The 20,259-nt window shown below is 48.8% G+C and overlaps 2 protein-coding genes across 20 annotated transcripts in view; both read left to right on the top strand.

Moving 5' to 3' along the window:
* Positions 1-10,462, top strand: part of LOC104675570 (microtubule-actin cross-linking factor 1) — a 392,257-nt gene extending 381,795 nt beyond the window's left edge. For 12 of the 18 annotated variants that reach the window (XM_030942495.1, XM_030942497.1, XM_030942493.1 and 9 more), the window contains 4 exons: positions 3,137-3,348; positions 4,252-4,362; positions 8,062-8,191; positions 9,001-10,462. In XM_030942495.1, the coding sequence (XP_030798355.1) occupies positions 3,137-3,348; positions 4,252-4,362; positions 8,062-8,191; positions 9,001-9,257 (710 nt within the window). In that variant the 3' untranslated portion in view covers positions 9,258-10,462. The remainder of the gene's footprint in view (positions 1-3,136; positions 3,349-4,251; positions 4,363-8,061; positions 8,192-9,000) is intronic. The other 6 variants (XM_030942503.1, XM_030942504.1, XM_030942512.1 and 3 more) reach the window with 2 other exon arrangements.
* A 4,866-nt stretch (positions 10,463-15,328) lies between these two features.
* LOC104654915 (bone morphogenetic protein 8B) overlaps positions 15,329-20,259 on the top strand; it is a 31,472-nt gene continuing 26,541 nt past the window's right edge. Inside the window, exon 1 of one of the 2 annotated variants that reach the window (XM_030942514.1) lies at positions 15,329-16,009. In XM_030942514.1, the coding sequence (XP_030798374.1) occupies positions 15,676-16,009 (334 nt within the window). In that variant the 5' untranslated portion in view covers positions 15,329-15,675. The remainder of the gene's footprint in view (positions 16,010-20,259) is intronic. The other variant, XM_030942515.1, reaches the window with a different exon arrangement.

The following is a 20,259-nucleotide window of genomic DNA, read 5'->3' on the forward strand; positions in this document are numbered from 1 at the left end:
AAAAAGAAAAAAGAAATTGATTCTAAGGAAATATAGTGGATACATGCAAAATGTTTTACAAATTGTCACAGCATTGGCTACAATGTTTAAAATATTTAAACAAAAATGCAATATTGGACTGGTTAAATAAATTCACATCCATATGATGAAATAATACATAGCAGCTAGTTAAAATTTTGCATGAGACATGTAGGGCATGGAGGAAAGTTTCTGGAGTGGCTCAACGCCTGTAATCCTAGCACTTTGGGAGGCTAAGGCTGGTGGATCACCTGAGGTCAGGTCAGTGTTTTTGAAACACTGTCTTCCCCTGGCTGCAAGGACGCCTGCTCCTTTGCTGACAGCTCCTCTCTGTGCACTTCTAAAACATGGATGTCCGCTGGGTCTGTCCACAGTCCCGTTCTCCCTCTTAGATATACATATACACACACATATATACACACATACACACACATGTATACACTTAGTATACATATATATACATACACTTAGTATGTGTGTGTATACACACACACAATGTGCAAAGGAGTAAGACACACCAACATAATAGTGATGTCCCTTGGGTTGTGAGATTAAGTGACTTTTGTTGTCATTTTGGTTTTTGAGACAGCATCTTTCTCACCCAGGTTAGAGTGCAGTGTTGTGATCACAGCTTACTGCAGCCTTGACTTCCCAGGCCCAAGCAATCCTCCCACCTCAGCCTCCAGAGTAGCTGGGTCTACAGGCACATGCCACCATGCCTAGCTAATTTGTTAATTTTTTGCAGAGTTGGAGTTTCACCATGTTACCCAGGCTGGTTTCCAACCTGGGCTCAAGCAGTCTGCCCTCCTGAGCCTCCCAAAGTGCTGGGATTACAGGCATGAGCCATTAAGCAATTTTCATTGCCCTCCTGAGATAGAGGTTGTCAGTGACCTTTGCCAGAGCAATTTCCGTGAGTGGTGGGGATGGAAGCGTGAGTGGTCTGAGGGGAAGAGTGGAGACAGCGAGTGTAGGTGGTGATGCAGAGAGCTAGGCTGGGAATGGCTTGGGGGTCGGAGGACAAAGAGGACAACTCAAGTGGAAGACGTGGGTTCTAGGTCCACCTCTACTGCCACTTTGCTTTACCTCAGCCTCTGTGAGTACTTCAGTTTCTCTGTAACATAGGGATGCTAATTACAGTCAGGTGCATTATTGCACATTCTATGAACTGTGCAGTGCATAGGGAACATATCACTGTTATGGTATTAGAGAATGCCCTTCCTAAAACATTTAAAATGTCACTTCCTTCAACTGCAATGCAATTTCAAAGTTTTCCTCTTATATCTTTTTTTTTTTTTTTTTCTGGCAGCATTTGCTCAGAAGTGAACTTTTTTTTTTTTCTTGAGATGGTGTCTCTCTCTGTCACCCAGGCTGGAGTGCAGTGGCGTGATCTCGGCTCATTATAACCTCTGCCTCCTGGATTCAAGTGATTCTTCTGCCTCAGCCTCCTGAGTAGCTGGGACTACAGGCATGCACCATCATGCCCAGCTAATTTTTGTATTTTTAGTAAAGACAGCGTTTTGCCATGTTGGCCAAGCTGGTCTCGAACTCCTGGCCTCAAGTGATCTACCCGTCTTGGCCTCCCAAAGTGCTGGGTTTACAGACGTGAGCCACTTTGCCCGGCCAAGGGTCACATATAGTTGAGACTTGAGGAGGAAGGACACACTGGATCATGGAAGGAAACAGTTTAGCATTTCAGGGACCATTAAGTCATAGATCATCCAGACAACAGGGCTCTTAGAGACTAGTTGACCTGATCGTCTCTGGTGAGCCTGAGGAAACTGAGGCCAGAGCAGGAAAAAATCACAGTTGGCAACAGAGCTTAGACTATAACTCAGAGGTTTTGGTATCCAAGTGAGTGCTTTTAAGCTGATACTTTGATATGTTCTGTCAGCATATAATATATTGAAAAGAATTTGAATTTGATTTAGGAATTTGGAACCATGCTGCTTGGACACTTACGTAACCTGATTTAAAACCTGATTCTACCAAAATTCCTCAAATTCCTTGAGGGACATATGGGGTAGGACGGAAGAGAAAGTGGACAAAATTTCCTGCCACCTTCTAGATTTATGGTTTCTGACCAGTTAAACATCTGTTATAGGAAAGAATGGCAAATATTTTGCTCATAATGATTGCCCTTTCTCCAGCAGTCCCATTTGTTTATCTGTGTCTAGTACTTTGTAAAGAGTACACAGTTTAGAGTGGATGAGGAGGTAGAGGGGTTCTGCAGGATTACATCTTACAGTGAGAAATAATCTAAGAACATATTCTCGAGGGATTATGTCTTTTAAATTAGCAGCATCTTTCGCATTTAACATTTGTGTTGGCTGTGCCTAAGATCTTCCAATGGAATCCACCTTTTAAGTTCTGGTTGTGCAGCCCCAGAAAGCCACAAGACAGCGCTAACTGGCTTCCCGTGCTGTCTCCATGTTCTTTGCACCTTGATGTTCCTCTCCTACCTGCAGTTGCTCCTTTAGCATTGTACTGTTTTCAGTTTTTCACTTAACAATTTCTCACTAGCAAGTTTTGTGCATGGTCTTGATGTCTGTCTCTCTCTCTCTCTCTCTCTCCCCACCTACATGTTTACTTCTTAATGATTCTCTCCTGATCTTTTTACTGTCCTGAGTTCCTGGACTCCTTTCTTCAGGATTGTTACTGACTGAATTCAAATAGAAGAGTCTAAACAATGTCGATTTCAGTAATGTTTTTCTCTATCCTGCAAAAATTGAGCAAAAAGTACACATGTACTATGAGAGAGAAAAGAGGGGTTTTGATTTAATTTCAGAGGTTTGTGAACTGTTGCATCTGCTTTACCTCTAGCAGTCACAGTGTGCTTACTCCAGGGACAGTGGCAAAGCAAGACACTAACAGCAGAGTGGGCTGCTCCTTCTTTATACACAGAGACTTGCTTATTATACAGTTAACATATCTGCTATGGGTAGGAACCTTGACAAGGCTGATGTGTCATGAGTTTATCTCTATTTTTGAAGAACCCACAGATGATACTAAACCTATATAAGTTATATAACTGTTATCATGGGGTCAAGCCGCTGTATAACCATCAAAGATACATTTTTGAGAATAACTGATATTATGTGTGTGTTTATTTCCTTTTTAGCACGAGGTAGAACTAACATTGAACTTAGAGAGAAATTCATCCTACCAGAGGGGGCATCCCAGGGAATGACCCCCTTCCGCTCACGGGGTCGAAGGTCCAAACCATCTTCCCGGGCAGCTTCCCCTACTCGTTCCAGCTCCAGTGCTAGTCAGAGTAACCACAGCTGTACATCCATGCCATCTTCTCCAGCCACCCCAGCCAGTGGAACCAAGGTACGTACTGATCTCCATTATGCCCTTCTTCCCCACTCCCACCCTCACAGATGTTCATTGTTCACAGTAACCTCTGAAAGACTCCAGTGAGGAGAAGAAATAAAAATGAAAATGTTTTATTTTATAAATAAAACATGAAAATACACAGACCAAGGCTGCCCTATTCTTAGCAGTACACAGATATATGGCCTTTAAGATGACTCCAAAGGACATTTATTAAAATATGCACTCAGCCTGGTTATGTCAGAAATGTTTATTTCCTCATGTTCTCAGTTTAAGTTTGAGCCCGTCCAGTGTTACTACTTTTGAAAATCCAGGCTGGACACAGTGGCTCATGCCTGTAATCCCAGCCTTTGGGAAACTGTGGTGGGAGGATCCCTTGAGGCCAGAAGTTCAAGACCAGCGTGGGCAACATAGCAAGACCATCTCTACAAATTTCTAAATTTATCATCTCTAATTTTTAAATTTAGCCTAGCGTGATGGTGAGCACCTATAGTCCCAGCTACTCAGGAGGCTCAGGCAAGAGGATTGCTTGAGCCCAGAAATGCAAGACTGCAGTGAGCTATGAATGCACCACTGCACTCCAGCCTGGGCAACAGAGTGAGACTCTTTGTCTCTAAAAAATAAAAATAAAAAAATAAAAATTTAAGGGAAAAGGAAAGAAAATCCAGGCACTGGCTGTGCACTGGAGCTAACAGCCAAGTTTGATGTTACGATGGGTTATGTATGAAGGATGTTAGTGCCTGCCTGGTCCTTCTCATCCTGATGGACCGACATGCATTTTATTTTGTTTTCTGTTTCTTTAAAATTTAGTATCTTCTATTTTTTTCTGTTCCCAATGTGCACCCTTTTTGTTCCTTTTTCAATTGTTCCCGTCCTTCCCTTTGGATTTCCGTTTCACAGACTTCACTTCAGTTCTCTCGCTGTTATGACAAACCCTGGTTGGTAAACAGTAAAGCTGGCACCCCTATCAGGGACAGCCATTCTCCTGACCTCCAGCTGCCCAGCCCCGAGGTAGAGTATGGCTTTGCTGACTGAGGACACAGTCAAGACAAGGCCCTCGCTAATGGACTTGACCAGCTCTTCTTCCTGACACGAATCCCTGCATTCTTCCATCTCTGTGGTGCTTGCTGTCACAGCTGATTCATCTAGTCCAGTGTTTTCAGGGGTTTCTAACTCGGATTCACCAAAATTGGAGAGAAATAAGAGATACCTGAAACTAGATTAATAACTTAATAACTTTATAACAATCTTGAGAATGATGCTTGTTCAGAATGGTAAACGATGGTCATTCCTGGAGATTTGTTTATTGCTATCATTTATAATCAGGCCTCTTGGAATCTCCAAATGTCAGTTACTCAGACGAGTTATGAACACTTGAAATTCAGCTATGGCGCATGTTCTACAATATTCTATCTTTGCTTAGAACAGAAGAGTGGTTGGCGCCACCCACCCTGAGACACATGTCCAGGGTGGTTGGTATTGCCACACCACACTGGTCCGAGGCGTGGGTGCTGTCTCCTTCAGCCAAGCACAGCACCAGTGAACACTGCTCTGAGGCTCACATTAGTTTCTGAATTTCTTGGCCTAGGCACTTGAGTTTCTGTAGCCTTGATTTGAATACACATACCAGCAATTAAGCATGTTCAAGTGCAGCCATTAAAATGCCTGAACGCTTTTGGAAGAGCAGTGTTTTAGAAATAAAACATGGACTAGTGGCTTGTCTGATAGCAGTGCAGTTTGCATTCTAGCTCCTACCAGGAAACATTGGATTCTTGTGCCTCAAAAGACAGTGTTGCCTTCAGTCTTGGAAAGCCTTAGCCAGGGAAACAAGGGATGCGCAATAAGTCAATGGCTGTGAATGAGCCACTGTTTAGAGGTTCATTTTACTCCAAGCTAAAACTCCAGTTCAGAAACGTATCTGGTTTAGAGTATGATCTGGGGACCTACTGCCACTAAACTCCTAGCCTTACCCTATTCATCTTGCTTTTCTTCTTTCCTTAATGGCTCCAGTTTCATAAAAATCTCAGAAGTTCTATTTTAAATTTTAGATGTTTAATGATGAGGTACAAATTCTCATACAATTCTGATAAATCAGGGCTTTTGTTCTGTCTTAAGGTTTTATTTTCTGTTTCATTTCATTTTGAGGCTTCATCTTTCCTTACTTATTGTGTTCTGTAGCCAGGCTATCTCCTGACTTGGAATTCTAGCCCGGGGTCTAACTGTTGTCATTCCAGCAGCAGTGCTCAGGAAGTTTAGCTTCTGAAACTGGTGCTCTTCCTCCTATGTGGCCAGGAAAGTTTGTGCTTGAGTGTTAATCACTTTCTGTCGCTTATGCTTTTTCTTTATAAATTTAAGAAGTACAGCAAACACAATGAGATGGGTTGCTTTTCTCTTCTATTTGCATAAACGTCTTAAAGGTCCTGGAAAACAATTTACGTAATTGATTTCAAAGAAAAATTAGAATGGCATGCTGTAGCATGTGGCGTAAGTGGTTGTGTTTTCTTTTTTTTTTTTTTCGTTTTTTAAAAAGCGAAGTAGAGACAAGGTCAAATAATGGATGTTTAAAATATTTAAGGATCAGCCTGGCCAACATGGCAAAACTCCATGTCTACTAAAAATACAAAAATTAGCTGGATGTGGTGGAGGCGCTGGTTGTCCCAGCTACACGGGAGGCTGAGGCAGGAGATCACTGGAACCTGGGAGGCAGAGGTTGCAGTGAGCCAAGACTGTGCCACTGCACTCCAGCCTGGGCAACAGAGTGAAACTGTCTCAAAAAAAAAAAAAAAAAAAACCCCACACAGATTTAAGTCTGGACATGGCGGCTCACCCCTGTAATCCCAACACTTTGTGAGGCTGAGGTGGGCGGATCACTTGAGCCCAGGAGTTCAGGACCACCCTGGGCAACATGGAGAAACCCTGTCTCTACAAAAAATACAAAAATAAGCCAGCCAGTAGGGAGGCTGAGGTGGGAGGATTGCTTGAGCCTGGACGGTCAAGGCTGCAGTGAGCTGTGAAGTATGCCACTGCGCTCCAGTCTGGGTGATAGAGCAAGACTCTGTCTCAAAACAAAAAAACAAACAAAAAAACTCACACATTTAAAATATTCTTTTTCCTGCAGTTAAGACTACTATCTAAAAAACCAAAAAACATCACTCAAATAGGAAACATAGCACCTATTGGCAGCAGTGATAATAATATATAGCTCTTTTCCAGTTTGGGAAGTGCTTCTATACATCATTTATTTGTTCAACAAGTTGTTATTGAGTTCTTCTTCTGTGCCAGACAATTTTACATGCTGAGGATGTGAGAGTGAACAAAACAAAGTCCCTGCTTTTATGAAGTTGATGCTTTAATGCAGGAGAGACAGGCAACTAACAAGTAATACCATACGTAAGACAGTGATGAGTACTGTGCAGAACACAGGAAGCAGGGGAGAGAATAGAAGTATACAAGCAATGTTCTGAGTAGTGAGGCAAGACCTCTCTGCTAAGGTCATCCTTTCAATAGAGCCTCTGCAGGGAATGAGGGGGTCAGCCACACGTGTCTGGGGTAGGCTTGGCGGGTAGTGATTGTGCAACAACAGTCCAGGCAAAATGAACAGCAAGGGGACAAGACTGGGGGACCCTCACTGGGCCATTGGTGAAACAGCAAGGAAGCCAGTGTGGCTGGGATGGACTGATGAGGAGTGTGGTAGAAATGAAGTCAGAGAGGCAGGATTTAATCCCTGATTTCCCAAGAGAGAAGCAAAGACAGATGTTAATTTCAATCAGTCCCAGAACCCAGACTCAAACCCAGGTCTCCAGGCTCTTCATGCACAGACTTGTTCCTGATGTCTCAGTCCCGCAGTCATGTGCTTCTCATAGTTTATTTGATCCACGAGTTAAGTAATTTTATCTGCATTTTACCAATAAGGATAATGACTAAAAGATCTTACTAAAGTTACTGCACCTACTTAGTGTTAAGAGATTGGAGTAATACTTGAATCTCCATATCAAATAGGTGGGGCTAAAACTCATTTCAAATTTTTAACCCCAAAATCTTGATACCTAGGATTATTTGAATTTATTTTTCCTTTACTCATTCACCATAATCATTTGTTGTAACTATTGTAATCTTACTGAGGATTTTTTTTTCCATTTATAGTGGAAATTAGTAAAACAAAAGGTATTTGAAGACATTTTGAAACTTTTAATTGGAACATAAAACTTTTATTTTGGGAATTTTTTTTTTTTTTTTTTTTTTTTGAGAGCGGAGTCTCGCTGTGTCGCCCAGGCTGGAGTGCAGTGGCGCGATCTCGGCTCACTGCAAGCTCCGCCTCCCGGGTTCCCGCCATTCTCCCGCCTCAGCCTCCGAGTAGCTGGGACTACAGGCACCCGCCACTGCGCCCAGCTAGTTTTTTTTTGTATTTTTAGTAGAGACGGGGTTTCACCGTGTTAGCCAGGAGGGTCTCGATCTCCTGACCTCGTGATCCACCCGCCTCGGCCTCCCAAAGTGCTGGGATTACAGGCTTGAGCCACCGCGCCCGGCCTATTTTGGGAATTATCAAAATATATGACCTAGGATACTTTAAGAGAAATCTTTGTTTTCCTGGACTTTTAATTTGCTTCTCAACTGAGCAAATATAAGGAGGTGTATGGAGACCTTTGAAAGTTGAATTTCTAGCGAAGATTTTACCAAGTAAAATGTGACCTTTTTATTATTTTTTTTAAGGTTATCTCATCATCAGGTAGCAAGTTGAAACGACCAACACCAACTTTTCATTCTAGTCGGACATCCCTTGCTGGTGATACCAGCAATAGTTCTTCCCCAGCCTCCACAGGTGCCAAAACTAACCGGGCAGGTAAGTACCTGCCCCGTGACCTACAAACCAGGCTGAGAATTTGGAAACAACAGCCTGTGTGGAATGTTTCACTGCTCCCAAGGAGCCGGTAATGAGAGTGGCACTTAGTGTGATGCCCAGAAAGACAGACGTGCAGATGCTCAAGTGACCTTTACTTTTTCTGTCATTACAACTAGCTTTAAGCTTTCCTTCTGAGATGAGATGCTTCCACAGCCAAAAGCTGGGCCATGCGTTCTCATCAGAAATGATCTCATTTGAGAGAATGTAAAAAAGGAAATGTAGGTCTTCCTCAGACACCAGTCCAGTGTTGGGATGAGCAGCTTGCTAGTAATGTTTCCAACACGTCATACTTATTATGGCTGCTGTTGAACTGAGAAAGGCAGGGGAAGATCACATCTGTTCCCCTGCTACTGTTCCTCATGGGAACCTAGGAATCTGCCTTAATTTCCTGCTGGCTGCTTCCCCTCATTTGGCCTGTATCCATCCTGCCCATGGATTAGCCCAGCTGGCAGGTTCACCCACCTGTGCTGAGATGGTTGAGCAACCCTGCTTGCCTCCACTTTGGGGGCATGGAAGGTGACAGTGCTGCTGATAGAAGTGGCTTTCTAATCCCCAGGAAACAGCTTCTCAAGTAGAATCACAAAGCTAGAAAAGGCCTCAGCAACTTCTGTATAGATGAGGAAACGGGGGTGCAGAAAGGCTGTGAGATTTGCTTAAGATCACACAGGATCAGAACCCTAGCCTCTGCTCACTTGTTCTTCCACCCCATGCCGTCTCTATAAGTCTGCTGTTTGATTCTTGAATTCCAGACCCTAAAAAGTCAGCCAGTCGCCCTGGGAGTCGGGCTGGAAGTCGAGCCGGGAGTCGAGCCAGCAGCCGGCGAGGAAGCGATGCCTCTGACTTTGACCTCTTAGAGACACAGTCTGCTTGTTCCGACACTTCAGAAAGCAGCGCTGCAGGGGGCCAAGGCAACTCCAGGAGAGGGCTAAACAAACCTTCCAAAATCCCAACCATGTCTAAGAAGACCACCACTGCCTCCCCCAGGACTCCAGGTCCCAAGCGATAACACTGTCCAAGCACCCCCAAGCCACTCTCCACTTTGAATCCTGCTCCATACATTGGGTGTATATTTATTCTGAACGGGAGAAGTTATATTGTTAAAAGTGTAAAAGAATAATTGTGTTATGAAGCTGCCTTATTTTTTTTCTTTTTGTAAGTTACTATTTTCATGTGAATACTTATGTAGATAAAATTTGCCTCCTGGTAACCCTGTAATGGATGGGGCCCAGAAATGAAATATTTGAGAAAAACAAGTGAAAAGGTCAAGATACAAATGTGTATTAAAAAAAAAAAAAAAGCCTATTAATAGGGTTTCTGCGCGGTGCAGGGTTGTAAACCTGCTTTATCTTTTAGGATTATTCCTAAATGCATCTTCTTTATAAACTTGACTTGCTATCTCAGCAAGATAAATTATATTAAAAAAAATAAGAATCCTGCAGTGTTTAAGGAACTCTTTTTTTGTAAATCATAGACACCTCAATTAGCAAGAACTGAGGGGAGGGCACTTATTACTGCTTTTTCCATTGTTTAATGTTTTGTGATTTTTAGCTAAAGAGAGGGAACCTCATCTAAGTAACATTTGCACATGATACAGCAAAAGGAGTTCATTGCAATACTGTCTTTGGATATTGTTTCAGTACTGGGTGTTTAAAGGACAAATGGCTGCTAGAATTCAGGGGTAAATGTACATGTTCAGAAAACGTCAGAACATTTGGGGTTTTAAACTTGATTTTGCTCCCTACCAGCCTAGACACCGATAACTCTTGTGTTCACCAGGACCCAGACCCTTGGCAAGGGATAGGCTTGTTGGTGACATTGTGAATTTCAAATTTGTTTTATCCACTTTTTTTGCTATTTATTGAAATGGTCGATCAACTTCCCACAAACTGAGGAATGAATTCCACGAGCCTGTTCTGAAAATGTGGACGTAAGACAAACACGTGCTCGTCCTTTAATGGAGTTCACCAGCACACTTGTTAACCAGTCCCGTTTGCTTTCGTCTTTTTTTGTGCGTAATAAAGTCAACTGACCAAGTGACCATGAAGAGGGGCTGTCTGGGGCTCCTGTTTTTTAGCTGCTGTTCTTCAGCTCCGACCATGTTGCTGTGTGATTATCTCAATTGGTTTTAATTGAGGCAGAAACTGAAGCTCTACCAATGAACTGTTTAAAAACAAGACACACTTTTGTATTAAAATTGCTTGCAGTAACAAATATTTTGTATTTCCTGATTTTCTTTTCAACCATTACCTTATCTATAAATGTTACCCTGGGGTATAATCATGTTATAGGTACTTAAATGCATTATGCGAATCAAAATATCTTGACGGATAAATTGTAGAGCTTAATAGATTTTGTTTTATTTCATCCTTGTTAATTTTGTTTAATATGGCTGGGCATGGTGGCTCACGCCCATAATCCTAGCACTACGGGGGGCCAGGGCAGGAGGATCACTTGAGTTCAGAATTTGAGACCAGCCTGGGAAACAGTAAGACCTTGTATCTACTAAAACTAAAAAAAAACAATTAGGCATGGTGGCACATGCCTGTAGCCCCAACTACTAGGGAGGTTAAGGTGGGAGGATCACGTGAGCCATGATTGCTCCACTGCACTCCAGCCTGGGTGACACAGCAAGACCCTGTCTCAAAAAAAAAAAAAAAAAAAAAAAAAAGGATATTTACATGAACATGTAGGATATCTGTCCTACTTACATGATTAAACAAATAGCATTATGTAAAAAGATACTAGAAATCTTGGAGATCCTGGGTTCTGAGAGAATGGGACCAATTTTTCATACCATGTCACGGTATGCTGAAATTTCTGGTTAAGTGGTAGAATTTCAGAGGTGGAAGCAAAATCGGTCATCATATCTAGTTCCTTTGTTTTACAGATGGAGAAACTGGGATGGGAAAGTAGAATACAAAGTGATTTCCCTGAGCTCACGAAATGAATAAATGACAGAAGTGAACCTTGAAGTTCTCCACTCCCTATTCAAGTCTGGCACTTCTGTTTCCTCCAGCCTCTAGACAGTCGGCTTTATAATAGACCAGCCAAATGTTAACTTAGTAACGAGAAGAAAAGGGCTAGAGGCTTCCGAGGTAAAGGGGCTGAAACTCATGCCACCTGTGTTCTTGGTCATCAGGCTGCATTCCTTATGACATAGGCATTTGGTGAGGTCGATGCATGTTTGCCAAAGCTGTGAAGGCCAAATACCTGATTAAAAGGAATTTGGAGCCTAATGGATTCTGAAGGAAGTGCTTACTCTGTTCCCCATAGAACTGAGGAACTTCAAGCTGCCGGGACTTTGTATAGGATAGTGTTTTCACCCTAATTTGCTTCCCCTTCTAGGCCTCTTGGCAGTAGAAGCATGTGAGACCAGCTTGACCTCCACCTTCCCAGATTCTGGACTATGGTACAGAATCTTAACAAGTAATTAAGGTTTTCTGGCAAAGTTCAGCTGGCAGTGGCACCAACAAAAAGTGCATTTTTTTTTTCTTTCTTTTTATTTTTTTTTTTGAGATAGGGACTCACTCTGTTGCCCACTGGAGTGCAGTGGTACAGTCTCTCTCAGCCGACTGCAACCTCCACCTCCCAAGCTCAAACGATTCTCCTGCCTCAGCCTCCTGAGTAGCTGGAGTTACAGGCACCACCATGCCTGGCTAAAGGTGCGTTTCCATTCAACAAATGCCTCCACACAAGACCATGTAGGAAATGAGATGCTAGGAAAAGGGTTAAAGTATAATCACAGTTCTGGGCCGGGTGTGGTGGCTCACACCTGTAATCCCAGCACTTTGGGAGGCTGAGGCGGGTGGATCACTTGAGGTCAGGTGACCAGCCTGGTCAAGGTGGTGAAACCCCATCTCTTTTTTTTTTTTTTTTGAGACGGAGTCTTGCTCTGTCGCCCGGGCTGGAGTGCAGTGGCCGGATCTCAGCTCACTGCAAGCTCCGCCTCCCGGGTTTACCCTGTTCTCCTGCCTCAGCCTCCGGAGTAGCTGGGACTACAGTCGCCCGCCACCTCGCCCGGCTAGTTTTTTGTATTTTTTAGTAGAGACGGGGTTTCACCATGTTAGCCAGGATGGTCTCGATCTCCTGACCTCGTGATCCGCCCGTCTCGGCCTCCCAAAGTGCTGGGATTACAGGCTTGAGCCACCGCGCCCGGCCGAAACCCCATCTCTACTAAAAATACAAAAATTAGCCAGGTGTGGTGGTGGGCACCTGTAATCCCAGCTACTCGGGAGGCTGAGGCAGGACAATTGCTTGAATCTGGGAGGCAAAGGTTGCAGTGAGCCAAGATTGCGCCACTACACTCCAGCCTGGGTGACAAGAGTGAAACTCCGTCTCAAAAAAAAAAAAATATATATATATATATATATATATGTAAAATGACAGTCCTGTGATAGAAATGGTAAATGAGGAGGGCAAATTTGGTGTCTGCTAGGGACTTGAACGATGCAATAACTAGCTCATGTTTTTTGAGTGCTTACTGTAAGCCAGTGGTTATGCTAAGTGCTCTATATACATTCTCACTGAATACCCTTAACTAGAACTGTTATGATCATTAGCCCCTTTTTCTTGATGAGACACTGAGCCTGAGAGGTTAAGATCACAGAGTTGCCAGGTGGCTAGGGAAAGCCCTTGTTTTGACACTACTTTCTCCAAGAAAGCTACCCCACCTCAGTTCCCTTCCAGTCCTAGTATTCTGGGATTCCACTCCCACATGGTCTGCTCCCACTTCCCTGCTCCTCTGCCCTTCCAGCCACTTTGTTGGCTCCTCTGTGGGAGCACAGCTTTCATTCTGCCTTGGGAAATTGCCGTGTTCACCAGCTGTCACCCCTGTTGCTGTGGGGGCTGCTCAGGGGCAGGGGGCTTGTCCTCTCCATCTCTGGCTCAGGGCACAGCACAGAGCAGCTCATGGTGATTGTTGCTGAACTGAATTTTGGGCAGAGGCCCTTGGAATGGCTAAAATCTGCTGTTTAGGTTTATGAGAATGTGAAGTCCATTGTTTAGAAAACACAGCTCTATCTCCACATCGTAAATTGAGAAATGATTTCTGTTACAAGAATCAGCCCAGCACTGGGCAGCTTGCAGTCTAGCTGGGAGCCCAGAATTGCACAAAACAAACCTGAGAATTGCACAGGCTGGATCTAGGGCCTCAAGTGATGCGCAGTGGATTCAAAAGGGGCATGCAGAGAGGACAGTGAAGGGGGCGTGGGCAGGAGATTCCAAGACTCTGACCAAGATGACATGGGGACAAAGCCTTGTGAATTCAGCCTGCTAAACAGCTTTCTCTGCCCCTCCACCCCATCACCATTAGAGGCTCATTGTCATTGTACCCACTCCCACATCTGATTACTGTACCTGCCTCCACCTGCAGGGCCCTGACTCCTGTCTCCCTCTGATCCATATTCCGCTCTGCTTCCATGCTCTGGTCTTGGGTACTTTCAACGGTTATTCTGCATTATCCTTAGCTCAGTATCCTTATGGGACAGTCCCAGTCTGCAGAGAAGCCTCAGCCTCTAGGCGGTGGCATCCACGTCTGCTCCACCTGGAGCCGGTGCAGGTGCCTCATGGGGGGCGCTCTGGGGACCGCGCAGAAAATTTACGAGCAGTGTGGAAATATACCTGTTGGGTAAAAGACAAACTAGGCATGTGTTTAAGCCACCAGCAAATAACTATTTGAAAATTTTATTGAGGTGATGACTTCAAAACGTGATTTTGGGGGCATTATACACTTGCTTCAAGGTTTAATCTTCAATCCACATGGGGGAGCACCATAATCTCTGGTGCCCAGGACCCTCGTCTAGCTCCTGTGAGGCCCTTTGCGGTCCCTCCCTTGCCAGCCCCTCCAGCCTCGGCCATTTGCCCCCTGGGCTCTCCAGGTTCCACTGCCCCCCTTCCCAAGCCCAGCTCCACTGCTGTGTGACATGGCATAAGTCCCTTAACCACTGTGTGCCTCAGTTTCCCCATTTGTTAAAAGAGGAGGTTCCAGTGGTATGTATCCCCTAACGATGTGCGAGCATCACAGAAATGACACGGGACACACACTCAGAACATGCCTCGCGCGTGGAAAGTGCTGACTGTTACCATTATTAGGCTCCCCCCCGGGGTCTCAGGGCCTTGGCACAAGCTATTCCCTCTGCCTGAAGCACTTTCCTCCACTGACCTTTCCCAGCGCAGTCTAGGTGCCTTCTTCCGCAGCTCCTGAACCACACAGGAATAATTATGTAAGGCGAGAGCGCGCCCAGGGAAGAGCAGGGTGTGCAGAAAGGGACTGAGTCAGTCGAGACGTTTCCGCGGGGATCCTTCTCCTGCCAGGCCTGCACCGGGGTTGTGGCGACTAAGAAGATGTGCACAGGTGGCTCCCGAGTGTTCGGGAAGGGCCCCAGAGCTTCTGGCCCGGATGGAGGCAGGAACCGGAGTCCCCTCTGCAAAGCTGTATCAGTACCGGGGACGCAGGGCGCGCAGCGAGGGCTGGCGGAGGCGGCCCGCCTGGGGCGCTGCCCGGGCTCACGCGGGAGCCAGGTGGGGGACGCATGGAGAAGCAGCCGAGCAGGTGCTGGGAAGGAGGCGCCCGCAAAAGCGCATGCAGGGGCCACCGGGAAGGCGCCTGGTGGCGGCGAGGGGCCGCTGTGGCCGGAACCCAGGCCGGCTACTGCGGGCAGAGGAACGTGCCCCACCCTCGGGGCTTGGCTGGCACCGCCCGGCTCTCCAGACGGGGCTGCGGCCGCGTGTCGGGCCCGGTGACCACCCCAGCACACCACGGCAGGGCGGCCGGGTGGCACCACTGGCGAGACTGGGACGGCGCCGCAGCCTTAGGATCTCTGCGCCGAAGCCCGCGGCGCGAGCCACTACAGCCCTGACCACACTGACGCCCAGGCTGCGGGCTCCTCGCCCGGACCACCTACCAGCCACGCCGAAGTCGCACCTCCGAGTCCCCCCACCCGCGACACCGGCCGCCGCCCCAGGCCCCTCGCGGGCGTGGCCTCCGCGCCCCGGCCCCGCCCCCGCGCCCCCATTGGTCAGTCCCGGGGGTGGGCGGGCGGCACCGACGGCTGAGCCGGGGCAGGGACTCGCGGGAATCGCGCCGCCCGGGTCGCTGCCGGAGCTCGCCCGTCGCCCCTGCGCTGCGCGGACCGCGGCCACAGCCGGACTGGTGGGCACGGCGGCGACAGACGGATTGGCTTGACAGTCCCAGTCCTCAGAGGAGCACCGGCCTCGAGGCGGTGGCGTCCGCGTCCGCTTGTCCCGGAGCAGGGGCAGGTGCCGCGCGGGGGGCGCTCCAGGGACCGCGTTGAGGCCGCGGACGCCGCCCGCCGAGGCCGGCCCCCGGCTCGCCGAACCCAGCTCCCCGCTCGCCGTCGGGGCGTCCCCAGGCCCAAGGGCGGCCGCGGAGCCGATGCGCGCCAGCTGAGCGTCCCCGGCCGGCCATGGCCGCGCGCGCAGGCCCGCTCTGGCTCCTGGGGCTGGCGTTGTGCGCGTTGGGCGGGGGCGGCCCCGGCCTGCGACCCCCGCCCGGCTGTCCCCAGCGACGTCTGGGCGCGCGCGAGCGCCGGGACGTGCAACGCGAGATCCTGGCGGTACTCGGACTACCTGGGCGGCCCCGGCCCCGCGCGCCACCCGCCGCCTCCCGGCTGCCCGCGTCCGCGCCGCTCTTCATGCTGGACCTGTACCACGCCATGGCCGGCGACGACGACGAGGACGGCGCGCCCGCGGAGCGGCGCCTGGGCCGCGCCGACCTGGTCATGAGCTTCGTCAACATGGGTGAGTGCGGCCGCCCGCGCCGGGACCCTTGAAGTAAACTGGCTGCAGGGGAGAGTGCGCGCATCCGCGGGCGGTGCCGGGCCCTGGCCGAACGGGGTGCCACAGACGGTGGACGCGAACCACCAGAGAGTGGGACCGCCGTGATTAGGGAAAGTCTAAGGATCATGGGGCCCCCTGGGCTGCGGGGTGGTCAGGAGCAGGGTGGGGGGAACTGTGGCTGCCTTCATCCTGCCCCAAACACACCCAGGAGTAAGAATCAGGTGATGTCCTTGCCCACCTGGGCTGCCCCAGGCAGACAGCCTGGTCCTGGGGAGACAGGTGAGTAAACAGAGGCCGGGATGCTGTCACTGTGATAAGGGCAGTACTGAGGAGAGGGACGAAGTTCAGCGTGGAAACCTGTGGTCACATCATCAGAGTGACCAGAGCTGACTCGCGTGTCCTGAGTCCACAGCAGGCTCTTCCCTGTGCGGAGCCTGGGTGGGGTGCGGCTGTCAGGGGAGCGGCTGGGGAAGGAGCAGACTCAGCTCAGTGGGGCAGGGACTGTGGCCTTGTCACCCTGAGCCAGGAAGCCTGACTGTCCATCCGGTGCTCAATGAAATGACATTTCTGTTGTCAGGTCAGGCTTTCAGGGTGCAGAGAGCTTTCTGAGGAGTCTGGGCTGAAGAACACAGGGGACTGAGCCGCAGCAGGTTTTGTGGGGCCATCAGCCATTTGCTTCCTACACTAGGGCAGAAGAGGGCATGGCCAAGCCTCTGCTCCCCACAACCCAAGAGCTGGTGGTGGAGGTGAGCAGCAGGAGACAGCCGTTCACCATCAGTGAGTGCCTAGAGCCAGGCACAGGTCTCCAGCCGGTGGGATCTGGATGCTGCCTTTGTAGTTAGAGGACAGGGTGGGGATGTGGGACAGAGGAGACCATCTGTGAAGCTGGGACTGGGCCTCTGTCATCAGGACAGGCTGACACTGGGCTCAGGACCAAGAAGAGTTGTGGATGGAGTCGTCCAAGAATGTCCCTGAGGGAGCCGCCCATCAGAATGAGTCACTACCCAGCCCATGTCCTACCTCCCCTGGCATCCCCTGGGTCAAGACATGCACAGCCTGGTGGGGCTGTTGCTGGGAATTGGGCAGGGCCTACCCCTCTGTGTGACCTTAGAGAAGTTCCTCACCCTCTCAGCCTTGGTTGCTCCTTGTAAAATGAGGGGCCTGGTGATCCGTCCTTAGGGTTGTTGTGTGATTGGCTGGTAGAGGGGCAGGAATGGAAAGCCTGTGCCGCTCCCCTCAGGGTGAACCTGGACCTGGCCATTTTTAGCCTTCCACCTGTAGCCCAGCCTTAGTGTGGAGGTGACAGGAACATCTCCACATGTCTTGTACACCTGAAACCCAGAAATGAACTCTAAAAGCCCATCAAAGGTGTTTGTACTTATTTTTAAAATGAAAAGTAGCATGTGAACTTTTTCTCTTTTTTTCTTTTTTTTTCTTTTTTTTTTTTTTCTTTTTTTTCTTTTTTTTTTTTTTTTTTCTTTTTTTTTAAGAGGCAGGGTCTCGCTCCATTCCCCAGGCTGGAGTGTAGTGCTGCGATTATAGCTCACTGTGGCCTCTAATTCCCGGGCTCAAGCAGTCCTCCTCCTTCAGCCTCCCCAGTAGCTAGGGCTACAGTTGCACACCACCACACCCAGATAATTTTAAAATATTTCTTGTAGAGATGGGGAGTCTCACTATATTGCCCAGGCTGGTCTTGAACTCCTGAACTCAAGCAATCCTCCCACCTCAGTCTCCCAAAGTGCTGGGATTACAGGCGAACTTTCACAGCCTTACAATGCCTCATTTAATTCATGTGAGACTCTTTTGCCAGCCCTGTTTCATAGTCTCAGAGAGGTTAAATGGCCAGCCCAGGGCCACACAGCCCCTCCATGGTGACATCCACGGTTGTGGATTCCAAATCCCAGCTTCCTCCCACCCCAGCTCTGCGCATTTCGTGCAGACCCGGGGCTTCCAGTGCTGCGGGATTAACAAGCAGGTCGTTGTTAGTGGAAGCCCAGGCTGCGGGTGGGCGTGGCCAGCTGTCAGAAGGGCTTCTTTATTCTGCTCTGCTAACTGCACTAGTAGAACTCTCTCAGTTACAGTAGCTTTAACTGGTAATTACTGAGGCCGTGGGGTGGGTGGGGGTAGCTAGACACATACCAGGATGCTGTCAGTGTTTGGAGGCCCCTGAAGGTTGGCGGCCCCAGAGCCACCACGGGATCTAATAGCAGGGTCGCTGTGGTGTCACTGCCCACACCCAGGCTCCCACACCTGTTCCCACCAGCTCCTATCAGCCTCATCTGGCTCCTGCATAGCCAGGCCTGGTGCCCCTAGGGCCCAACTCTTGATGACAGCCTGTAGGACCCAGAGGGCGGGACTCTCACAGGCCTCCTGCCATGGCTCAGGTCTCTGTGCAGAGCAGGTGCTTTAGGAAGGCAAGCCTGCGTCCTGATGTTCAGAGCCTGCACTGGGAGGCCAGGGCTGGGGTCAGAGCTGGGCCCCCGCCTGGCATGTCATCCATATCAGCCTGTAGACCTGGGCTCTCTTGGGCAGGACAGTGATGGAGCGTTGGATTCTGTCCCTGGTCTCTCTGCTCAGGGAGGGGAGAGCCCTGAACTGGGAGGCAGGACCCAGGTTCTTGTGCTGCCTGGGCCCGCCATTAACTCCTGCATATCCTGAGCCACGGCCCTTTCCTTCCCTGAGCCTCTGCTTTCTCGTCCATTCTACGGTGATGGCATCAGAAAAGCAAGGTGCCTCCCATCCCTGACCCTGTGGCTCTCTGGCAGAGGCGCCTTCTCACACCACCGCCATGCCTTGGCCCCAGTGCCTCAGGCCGGCCCGGCCCCTCCCGAAGGAGGAAGGATGGCAGGAAGGACCACCTCTGTACACTCCTTCTGAATCCTTCTCCACCCATGTCAGCGGAGAGGCAGGTGCTCACGTTCCAGATTGAGAAACTGAGGCATACGCAGGACTAGCAGGCAGAAGTCCAGCCAGGATCAGAATGCAGGCAGCTTCACTTTGGTCCTGACCCCTTCCTGAACCAGACAGCTTTGCTCCTGTGGTCTCCAGTGGCCATGGACCGGGGTGTTGATGAACAGAGCCGTCTGGATTTGGGAGAAGTAGGACTGAGTGGGAATTCAGGACCTGGCCCGGTCCTGCTCTGCCCTTTCCAGCCATGTGACCTGGAAGGGTGGGACCATCTCCATGGGCCCTGGGGCCACTTCCTTTGTTTCTTTACTAGGGACCTCTTTAATTTTCCCATTCATTCATTCAGCAAATCATTCTATAGCACCTACCAAGGACGAGGCACAGTTCTAGTCACTGGGTATATAACAATGAAAAAAGTATCACGCCTGTAATCCCAGCACTTTGGGAGGCCGAAACGGGCGGATCACAAGGTCAGGAGATCGAGACCATCCTGGCTAACACGGTGAAACTCCGTCGCTACCAAAAATACAAAAAAATTTAGCCAGGTGTGGTGGTGGGCATCTCCGGGAGGCTGTGGCAGGAGAATGGTGTGAACCAGGGAGGCAGATCTTGCAGTGAGCCAAGATCGCGCCACTGCACTCCAGCCTGGGCGACAGAGAGAGATTCCGTCTCAAAAAAAAAAAAAAAAAAAAATGACAAAAGTAAAGTTCCTGTCCTCAGGGAGATGACTTTGTAGTGCGAGAGACACATAATACATACATGAGCCCTAAAGGTAATTAGGGCTCCTGGAAACAGGAGGGGCTGAACAATGGCGAGACAGACAGGGCTAGATTGGGGGTTTCTGACCTGAGACCCCCACACACGGAATTTGCATCCTGACACCGACACCTGATCTCAGTGTGATCTGGGCTTTCCAGTCAACTTCCCCAAGCCTCAGTTTCCTGCTCTGTAAAATGGAGATACTCATCTTATGGGGCTGTTCCGGGCTTGTGTGAGATGATACCCAGCAATGCCCACGTGCCCAGAACCTCTGCATCTGTTCCGTCATTGGTATCTCACAATTGTCGTCACATCTGTGTTTGAAAGAGAGGAGAATGAGGCTCAGAGCAATTAGGTGATTTTCCCAAGGCCACACAGCGGGTTGTCTCCCTGCCTCCATGTCAGACATAGCAGCTCCCTCTACCAGGTCCCGGCCTATCATTGGATGCAGTAAGTGCTGTCGAATTGAACTAAACATGAATGTGTGTTGTAAGCTAAGAAGCCTGTTGTTAAAATATTTTTATTTTGGGGGGATTTATAGAAAT

Source organism: Rhinopithecus roxellana, chromosome 12 (assembly GCF_007565055.1).
Source record: "Rhinopithecus roxellana isolate Shanxi Qingling chromosome 12, ASM756505v1, whole genome shotgun sequence".
NCBI classification, from domain to species: domain Eukaryota; kingdom Metazoa; phylum Chordata; class Mammalia; order Primates; family Cercopithecidae; genus Rhinopithecus; species Rhinopithecus roxellana.